General features: G+C 36.7%; 1 protein-coding gene across 2 annotated transcripts; it reads right to left on the reverse strand.

The window, feature by feature from the left end:
• On the reverse strand, window positions 1-9,463 carry mtdhb (metadherin b). Of its 2 annotated transcripts, XM_048152725.1 has the most exons (14): window positions 8,943-9,463; window positions 8,515-8,604; window positions 8,319-8,403; window positions 7,044-7,253; window positions 6,808-6,861; window positions 6,532-6,702; window positions 6,047-6,106; window positions 5,808-5,870; window positions 5,600-5,721; window positions 3,500-3,610; window positions 3,335-3,418; window positions 3,174-3,255; window positions 2,956-2,958; window positions 1-849 (listed from the first exon to the last, which is right to left on the reverse strand). In XM_048152725.1, the coding sequence occupies exons 1-14, from the start codon at window positions 9,276-9,278 to the stop codon at window positions 779-781; spliced, it is 1,542 nt and encodes a 513-aa protein (XP_048008682.1). In that variant the 5' UTR covers window positions 9,279-9,463; the 3' UTR covers window positions 1-778. The 2 variants fall into 2 exon arrangements, with proteins under 2 accessions (XP_048008682.1, XP_048008683.1); XM_048152726.1 differs by lacking the exon at window positions 2,956-2,958 and having other exon boundaries at window positions 8,943-9,461.
• Between the last annotated feature and the right edge of the window lie 530 nt (window positions 9,464-9,993).

Consider the following 9,993-nt stretch of genomic DNA (forward strand, 5'->3'; position numbering starts at 1 on the left):
TGCAAAGAAAATCTTTAATCTTTATTACTCGTTAAACATGACTTATATTAACCAATAAATACGAAAGAGGAAACCGCATGCAGCTGACAGATCAATGCTGCCATCTTGCACAACACAAGTTAAGGCATTGAAATTTTCCTGACACTGCTGTACCTGGTGTAACATTGATCACAAAAACCCGGTCGACGTCACTACTACTTCACCAAAGCGTACGGTAAGAAGTGGTTTGTCTGATAATAGCGTCATCTACTCGTGCTCATTCGCAGCAAGTCTCTCAGAGTTCGGTACGGTTTTCTCATATGGCTTGATTTGTTGCTTTTCCTCCTAATGACAGTAAAACAAACCAGCTAAGTTTGTGCACTCTAAACCGCCTCAGTGTTTCATGAATGAAAGATGAGACCACGCTCTCATGTAACAGCTCAATGATCTATAGGCTCCTGTGCATTTATCTCAAGTGTTCTTGATACGTCCCTAGTGCTTCATGAGGATCACCAGGATCTTCTTACAAAAACATTTTGCTGCAAATACAAATCATATCAAATTGACTGCATAATTAGCAATTAACATACATAAAAAAAAGAAAAGAAAAACTAATCTGATTGGAGTGTCCCTTCATGTAATGTTACAGTACATTGTCTAGATATAGCTAATGGGATGTGGACACTAGGATGGGATTCACAACACAGTGGATTAAGGGTATCAAAAAATGAGTCACTCGGGAAGTATGAAATTCTGTACAACCCCAAGATTGCATATGTTGTCATCTCTTCCGTACTCTTCATGTCTCTCTTCTAGCCTTCTTCTTTTTGACTGGTGGTTTCGGGGACTCCAAGCTGTCATCCGTTTTTTCTAGTGGAGATGAGATAAGTGTTTTGCAAACCTTTAAATGGTATAGTTCACCCAAAAAATAAAATTCTGTCATTATTTACTCGCTCTCATGTCGTTCCATACCTGTAAGAATTGAGTTCATCTTCGGAACACAAATGAAGATATTTTTGATGAAATCTGAGTGCTTTCTGTGTCTCCATTGACAGCTACGTGACTGACACTTTGACAATTCTAAAAGTTCTTATAGAGGTCATAAAACTAATCCATATGAATTGAGCAGTTTAGTCCAAATTTTCTAAAGAGACTCGATTGCTTTATATAATGAATTTTGCTTGAGTGTGAGAACCAATGAGGTTCATTCTCGTGTGTTACGCAGCACGTTAGAGCTTCTGCAAGATGTTTGTTCGGTTGAGTTTCTGTTTATGTTCGCTGATCAATGTTTATTTGTGAATAAAAGCCTAAATTAAATCTGTTCATCATATAAAGCAATCGAGTCTCTTCAGAAAATCTGGACTAAACCACTAAATTCATATGGATTCGTTTTGCAATCACTTTATAAACTTTTTGAAGCGCCAAAGTGGTAGTTGCGCAGCTGTCAACGGAGGGTCAGAAAGCTCTCAGATTTCATCAAAAAGACCTTCATTTGTATTCCAAAGATGAACTAAAATGTTGCGGGTTTGGAACGACATGAGGGTGAGTAAATAATGACAGAATTTTCATTTTTGGGTGAACTATCCCTTTAAAAGTGCCCCAATTACATTTTTTTTAAATTACATGTTATGTAATATAGCTATTTGTTAATGTAAAAGGTCTGCAAAGTACATGATGGAATTGTCTCCCAAAAGAACGAACTGATTCTGAACTGCCTGAAACAAGTCGTCAGTAATTTCAGTCTTACTTCCTGCACAAACCAACGTAGCTTCTAATTTGCAAAATGCCACCAACAAAGTCTACTTTTACCTCAAATTGTAATTGTAGCTGAGGCCTGAAAGAGTTTGGTTGAACATGTTGAGAAGATGCTGTTTTAAGCAAAAGAAAGTTTACTTTGCATGCATTTCCAAAAGATGAGGAGGGCTCAAATTGATACGGTAAAACCGACACCATCATTACTGTTCAAATTTACTTATTGTATAAAAATGCTGAGGAAGCCTCCAGAACTGAAATTCAGATATGGTAATGGGCGTTTCTTTTCCAACATGTGCTGTAAGCGCAAAATTACAATAGACTGGGCCATCTGGCCAATCAGAGCAGAGTTGGCTCTTGGAGAGAAGGGGTTTAGAGAGACTGGATCCTTTATAGAGTGGTTCAGGTATGACGTCACTTTGTAAGGCCAAGCGGCAGTTAGCATCATACCGGTTCCCTCGATGAAAACCCAATAGAATTTTTCCATTATCACAAAAAACAAGCACTGTGATCAGCAAAAGTTTATGATACTTCCATGTTTTGTCCATCAAGATGCATTTTATAGATGAACACCACTTTTATGAATTTTGAAGCCTAAATGCAGAACTACTACCAACGAACTATACCACGGTCTCATGACTTCAGTGTCATTACCATCACTAACCGACAACTCTTTTGGTTTTTATCTAAAAACATTTTCCCATAAAGTCTGAGTTAGAATAGTTCATAAGAGCACAATTATAAGCATAACAAGGCTGTAAAAGCAGACTGAGCTTAACTGATGACGTTTAATGTCTCCGACAGCCTCTGTAGTCCCATTTAGCCACTTGTTAGCAAACGCCTTTTTCTAGACATGTAACAGCTTAGAAAAAAAGTGCAGCAATGCTGATGTATTTTATGTCATAGAATAAAACGTGAAAGTGTTTTGAGCTTGTGTTCAACACAGACCTTATTTCAGCCATTTAACCAAAATCCTATTCAAAAAACCCATTGACTTCAGGACGATGGAACCGTATGTGCTAAAACTAGTTTCCGCATTTTGGCCTACAAAGTGATGTAATACCTGCACCACTCTACTGAACCGTTTCAGACACTGACAAAAGAGGTGATGCTACTATGTGTATTATAAGAAAATTATTTGACCTTGGATGCATGTAAACCAGGGATGGGCAACTTCAGTCCTGCAGAGTTCAGCTCCAACCCTGATAGAAACTCATCTGTAGCTTTCTAGTAATCCTGAAGACATTGATTAGCTTGTTCAGGTGTGTTTGATTAGGGTTGGAGCTAAACTGTGCAGGACAGTGGCCCTCCAGGACCGAAGTTGTCCGTCCCTGATGTAAACCTATTGTGGGAGACCTCCAAAACAAAATTAGGAACCTTTAAAACAGCATAATAGGGGCACTTTAGACTTAAATGCTTTTATATATGGTGGCTGAACGTACTTTGTGTTGGTACAGGAGTAGATTTGTCAGTCAGCTCGGGTCCACTTGTTCTCTGTTGCATCTGTACTGGAGCTGGCGGTGGCTGTGAAGATGACGACAACTTTAGGATCTAGTTTTGTTGCTGATAGCCAGAGGAATGTTGAAAAACATTGAGTTCTCACCCCTGCTGTGGCAGCTGAGACATTTTCCGTCATGTTCTGTGCCGGTGTCGCAACACTCGTGTCTCTCTCTGCCTTCACCTGCGCCTGAATATGATGTAGATTTTCTGCATTAGGTTTGAAGTAACAGATGAGTTCTTTGTTTATAATTTCTGGAAATATCCTCACCTGAGCAGAAGGTCCAGCATCCTCTACCTTCTTCTTCTTCTTTTTCTTCTTCTTAGCTTTACCGCTACCAGGGGCGCCTGCTTCGTCTTTATCTTTCTCGTTATCGGACTCCTGTAGGATGAAGAGAAATAAGGCAGTTTTCAGCCTTTGTTCAACTGCTTGGTTATAGGGATGCGAAGTGTCAGGATTTGGTTCATTCTGATTCCATTAATGATTCTTTAGCCATACTATTTTAATGACAATGTTTTTTCAAAGTACCATTTATTAAAACAAAACTGGACAACATTTTACAATAAGGTCCCATTAGTTAACTTTAGCAATACATTTGTTATAGTATTTACCATTTTTTGTTAAAACTGTCCATTGTTAGTTAAGTTAGTTCAGGTCCCTTTTACAGATACAACTTTTAATTTTAAAGGTGCCATTGAACGTTTTTTTTACAAGATGTAATATAAGTCTAAGGTGTCCCCTGTGAAGTTTCAGCTCAAAATACCCCATAGATTTTTTTTTATTAATTTTTTTAACTGCCTATTTTGGGGCATAATTAGAAATGCGCCGATTCAGGTTGCGGCCCCTTTAAATCTCATGCTTCCCGCCCACAGAGCTCATGCTTGCCTTAAACAGCATAAACAAAGTTTACACAGCTAATATAACCCTCAAAATGGATCTTTACAAAGTGTTCGTCATGCATACTGCATGCATGCGTCGGATTATGTGAGTATAGTGTTTATTTGGATGTTTACATTTGATTCTGAATGAGTTTGAGGCTGTGATCCATGGCTAACGGCTAATGCTACACTGTTGGAGAGATTTATAGAGAATGAAGTTGTGTTTATGAATTATACAGACTGCAATTGTTTAATAATGAAAATAACGATGGCTCTTGTCTCCGTGAATACAATAAGAAACAATGGTAACTTTAACCACATTTAACAGTACATTAGCAACATGCTAACGAAACATTTAGAAAGACAGTTTACAAATATCACTAAAAATATCATGTTATCATGGATCATGTCAGTTATTATCGCTCCATCTGCCATTTTTCGCTGTTGTCCTTGCTTGCTTACCTAGTCTGATGATTCAGCTGTGCACATCCAGACATTAATACTGACTGCCCTTGTGTAATGCCTCGATCATGGGCTGGCATATGCAAATATTGGGGGCGTACACAAGTCGGTGTTATGTTGAGATTCGTCTGTTCTTCGGAGGTCTTTTAAACAAATGAGATTTATATAAGGAGGAGGAAACAATGGAGTTTGAGACTCACTGTACTGTATGTCATTTCCATGTACTGAACTCTTGTTATTTAACTATGCCAAGATAAATTCAATTTTTAATTCTAGGGCACCTTTAATAATGTATTAGTAAACGCTAAAATTACCGTTAACTAAGACTGAAATGTTTAGGTAAATGCTTTAGAAGTATTTTACATTGTTAGTTCATGTTAACTAATGGAACTATAGTAAAGTGTTACTCAATAAGGTATATCTTTAATGCATTTATTTTGAGTTGGAATTATAGAGATTCATTTGAGTCATTTTGACTGATTCATTAAAAGAACCGACTCAAGAGTCATATATTTTTAATGGGACTACATTAGTTGCGCCAAGGATTCCCATTTTTTGTCAGCGAGCCCTTTTGACCTAAAATATTTATTACCCCCTTAGATTTCAATTTAATATTTTAACCCGTTTGCATGCTCACTGTTCTCTGATGTCAGTTAATGGTCACCTGACATGCAGGTATACAAATAAAATCTTTTTACTAGGTTTTATTTTTATCGTTTTTATTTTAAAATTATTTTAATTTCACATTTTTGTGATATAATTATTAGCTTTATCAACTCACAAACCCCCTTCAGTTTGTAAACAAACTATGTTTGTTTGTTGTGTTGTTCTGTATTATTTGCAACACCAGTCTTTCTCACTCATCACAATCAATATTTCTAAATATAGAAACAGATTCTGGATTCTCAACCCAGATCAGAAACTGATTTCAGTTCCTTCTCGTTATTAATTCAGTGAGGTAAAAATGAAGTTTGTATCCACAGGCCTACAGCTGCACAACGAACTGACCTGTGCCACTTCCAGGACTGACCTGTGCCACTTCCGGGACTGGCGGCTCCAGCGGCAGTGTGCTCATGGGCTGTTGCTCAACATAGTTCCCCCACTCCTCTGATGGAGCATTCCAATCACATGATGGATCTGTAGATGTGCTGTCTTAGGATCACGACAGCAACTCTTAGTAAGTCTGTGACTCTGTTTATGTGAATGAAATCAGATTCTGGGCATGTATAGATTCTTACTTATTCCAGACCACTCGTCATCCACTGGTATAGGAGGCTGAGCACTCCAACTCAGGTCAGGGACTGTGAACACAGAGTAAACATGTTTTTTGTTTATGGATCTAGTTATTTTTATAAGACAGATCATGGTGGAACTGGAGATGCTGTACACGATTAAGTGGTACAGAGAAACAGCTCCTGGCTGAATATGAGCAGAGCTACAGTTTAGTTACGCATTTATTTCAGGAATTTGTAATTACCAGCAGTCAATCCACTGAATGAAACTGGAATATGAGATCCATCCACAATGGTCCAGGAGCCTGTATTAAGCATAATAATAATAAAAAAAGTATCTATTTGTATTTATATACATATATTTATATATTTTTCAGGATTCATTCTTGAATGGAAAGTTAAGCATTTATTTGAAATCAATTTAAATGTTTGTATTGTCACTTTTGATCAGTTTAATCAGACCTGAATACTTTGATATGTACTGAATAGTACACAAGGAGTTGATTATGACAGTTATTATAATTTTTTATTGACTGAGGCAATAGAAAAGACATTAATAAACGTGATTGACCAGTAACCAGTTGCAAGTCAGATTTCAAACCATGCATCTCCTGCATGAGCACCAAGGTTCAACCAGTCCATCATTTTAATAAAGACATGTATAATAAGACATATAATAAGACAAAATATGCTGAAGAAATCATGATTACTGAAACTTTTTTCTCAGTACCTTCCATATCTTGGGGCCAGGTAGAGGGTTCACTAGTCTGACGCTCAGTAGGGACAGTCACTCTGGTCCAGCTCTCTGCCTGAACACTGGCCATCTGAGGAGGAAGCTGCAGGCCCAGATCACTCCAGCCAGAACCATTAACAGCCAGCACTTCCTCCCAACATGGTGTCACTACAAGACCACAGGAGGCATGATCAATATAAGCATAAACAAAGAAATGAGTAAATAAGCCTATCTATATTTCACATTATAATCTGTGAACATTTGATTGATTACCTTGAGGAACGACATTGTCTCGTACAAAACTTGCTTCAATTTCAGGTGGGTCAACTAAAAAGATAAGGGAGAAAAGAATTTTGATTATTTTTGATTGAAAGATTTTGATTCACCCATTATATATATATATATATATATATATATATATATATATATATATATATATATATATATATATATATATATATATAATGATCATATGAGCATTTTCAAACTTATTCCAGCTGTAAACATACCCTCCACTTCTCTTTGGACTGGAGGTGTAGAAACAGCGGTGGTGGTGATGGTGGTTTCTGGTTCTTCTGGGGTGGTTTGGACCTGCTCCATGGTACTAAAGGCAGTCAAAGCTGCTGTTGCTACTGGGCTGCCTGACCCATCACCTGGAGGCTTGTCCTTCCGCCGCTGTTGTCGTTTCTCACGGTTACTGACTTTGGTTTCCCAATTACCTGACAGATACAATTACCATGACAATCATGTTCCAACCACTGTACGCAAATAAAATTCAAGTGCTGAGCCACAGGTATTTATTATGAAAATTCTTCTGTAGACTATTTTATTATATATAAATACACTACTGTGCAAAAGTCTTAGTATCCCCAAGATTTTAATAATGTATTAGTAAATGTCAAAATTAACATTAACAAAGATTAATAAATGCTGTAGAAGTGCAGTTCATTATTAGTTCATGTTAACTAATGAACCTTATTGTAAAGTGTTACCAGTTAATTGATAAAATCTCCTTGTGCATACAAAAATCTCACTGGGATTATTACAATTAATGGCAAAATGTTTGTAAATGTAAACTCATATTTACTACTGACACACTACAGCAAAAAGATATAAATAACTGGCTTAAACCCTTTTTGGGGGTGAAAATACTGACCTGCACAGTAGTGTGTGTATGTGTGTGTATATATATATATATATATATATATATATATATATATATATATATATATATATATATATATATATATATATATATATATATATATATATACACACAGTCAACCCAAAAATTATTCAGACATTTTTGATATTTTTACTAGTAGGTGCAGGACATTTATGTAAGTGAGGATAGCAAAATAAAGCAAACTGTGACATATTATACCCAAAAATTCTTCATACAGTGGACTACCTGTAAAACTGGTAAAAATTTTGGAACCAAAAATTATTCAGACATTTTGACCTGACCATGTTTTGCTTAAGTGTCATCTGACATAATTAAGAAATGTTTTTTTTCTGACACAGTTTAACTCTGAGATCTTGTCATATTTTATTACCATTTTTTTTTAAACTATAGTGAATAAACTGAATTAATGAATGAAATGTTTAAGGTGTCTGAATAAATTCTGGTTTGACTGTATATATATATATATATATATATATATATATATATATATATATATATATATATATTTTTTTTATTTTTTTTTTTATCTATAATAAACCACTTAAGTTCTTTGTACTAATTCTGTGTACCATTTATAAAGTACAGGATTCATATTAACCTTCATCAGGTTCTTTGCCATCAACAGATACAGAGGATTTCTTCTCTTTTGCAGGAGGCTTTGGCTTTTTCTTATTCTTCTTTGCCTAAAACCACCAGGAACATCAGAATGAATAAATGACAGTATTTTCATTTCCGGCTGAAATATCCCTTTAAACCTAAATGTCAAAGTGAATGAAACAATGCATCTTTATGACCTTGTCAGTCTTTCCTTCTGGTGGTTCTTGACCGTCCAATACTTTGGCATCTTCCTGTGGTTCAACAGCAAGTCCATTCCTCTGGGCCTTCTGTGAAACATTTAGAAAATTGCTTGACTTTTAAAACAAAAGACAATGAGATAGTAGTACATGTTAAAGTTATTACTGATATTTGTATTAAGAGTGACTATTTCATTCAAATTATGCCATTTGACAGCTGTTTTGAATAGTATTTGAATGTCAGTTGGTGTTTTGATCATAAACACCTCAGTATTTCTACTAAATCATTTGAGACAATTCAATGACTCGCTCAATAAACACTCGCTTGTCTCCACCTACAGGCGTGTCGATGCAACCTGCAGCAAAACTAATCTAATAGAATCTTTTTGGTGAACCGATTCAAAAGAATCGAGTCAGTAACCCCAAACCTTCTCAGCATTCTTCTTTCTGTTCCTTCTCTTGGGCTCATCTGCCTTCTTCACCGGTTGCGCTGGACCGGTGTTTTCAACGGTGTCTCCTTTCTCTGTCCCTGAAAGTCTTTTTGAGAAACCACGACAGACCGAGACCCATAAAATTAGCATGAAAACTAGACCGACCCAGGCCGTTAAAAGGAGCAGCCATGGAGCGCAGAGATCAGGATTCAATCCCAAGTCTATTCCCAGCTCTGACTTCAGATAGACGAGGCCGGTCGACAGGGTTTCTCTGACATATCCCGTTATCTGCTCCACATGCTGTGAAGCGATCTCTTGCCAGCCCGGTGCCATTGCAATCTATTGTGCGGGCACCGGCGTGCAATCATTCACAAAAACAATACTTTGTGATAATTGCACGGGAATAAACGTTGCTTTGCCAGTTTACCCCCAGCGTGCCACCGATTACGGCTGCTATTGCTGCTTCTATTCAATCATTGGTTGAAGGTGCATGAACTGACTTGCAGACAAGCTCCCCTTATTGGGCTGGAGTGCAATTGAGTTTACTTGCAGTCTTTTGAAATGCACTAGGTCAGTGTTTCCCAACCAGGGTTAAAGGATTAGTTCACTTTCAAATTAAAATTTCCTGATAATTTACTCACCCCCATGTCATCCAAGATGTTCATGTCTTTCTTTCGTCAGTCGAAAAGAAATTAAGGTTTTTGATGAAAACATTCCAGGATTATTCTCCTTATAGTGGACTTCAATGGCCTCCAAACGGTTGAAGGTCAAAATTACAGTTTCGTTGCAGCTTCAGAGCGTTCTACATGATCGCAGATGAGGAATAAGAGTCTTATCTAGAGAAACCATCGCTCATTTTCTAAAAAAAAAATTAAAATTTTATACATTTTAACCATAAATGCTCATCTTGAACTAGCTCTCTTCTTCTTTATTTGAATTCCGGCAGTATAGACACTGCTAAGTGTATTACTGCCCTCCACAGGTCAAAGAATGAACTAATTGTTATATACTTGCACTAGTATATTGAATATGACAAATTAGTTCAAAC

This window comes from Megalobrama amblycephala, linkage group LG13 (genome assembly GCF_018812025.1).
Source record: "Megalobrama amblycephala isolate DHTTF-2021 linkage group LG13, ASM1881202v1, whole genome shotgun sequence".
NCBI lineage: Eukaryota > Metazoa > Chordata > Actinopteri > Cypriniformes > Xenocyprididae > Megalobrama > Megalobrama amblycephala.

What these genes read in the sequence shown, in the direction of transcription:
- mtdhb (XM_048152725.1), bottom strand. Translation starts at nt 9,278, where the DNA reads ATGGCACCGGGCTGGCAAGAGATCGCTTCACAGCATGTGGAGCAGATA. An exon ending in ATTCAGTGGATTGACTGCTG is followed by an intron (nt 5,871 to 6,046) that starts GTAATTACAAAT and finishes CTGTGTTCACAG; the next exon opens with TCCCTGACCTGAGTTGGAGT. An exon ending in ATGCTGGACCTTCTGCTCAG is followed by an intron (nt 3,419 to 3,499) that starts GTGAGGATATTT and finishes CATCATATTCAG; the next exon opens with GCGCAGGTGAAGGCAGAGAG.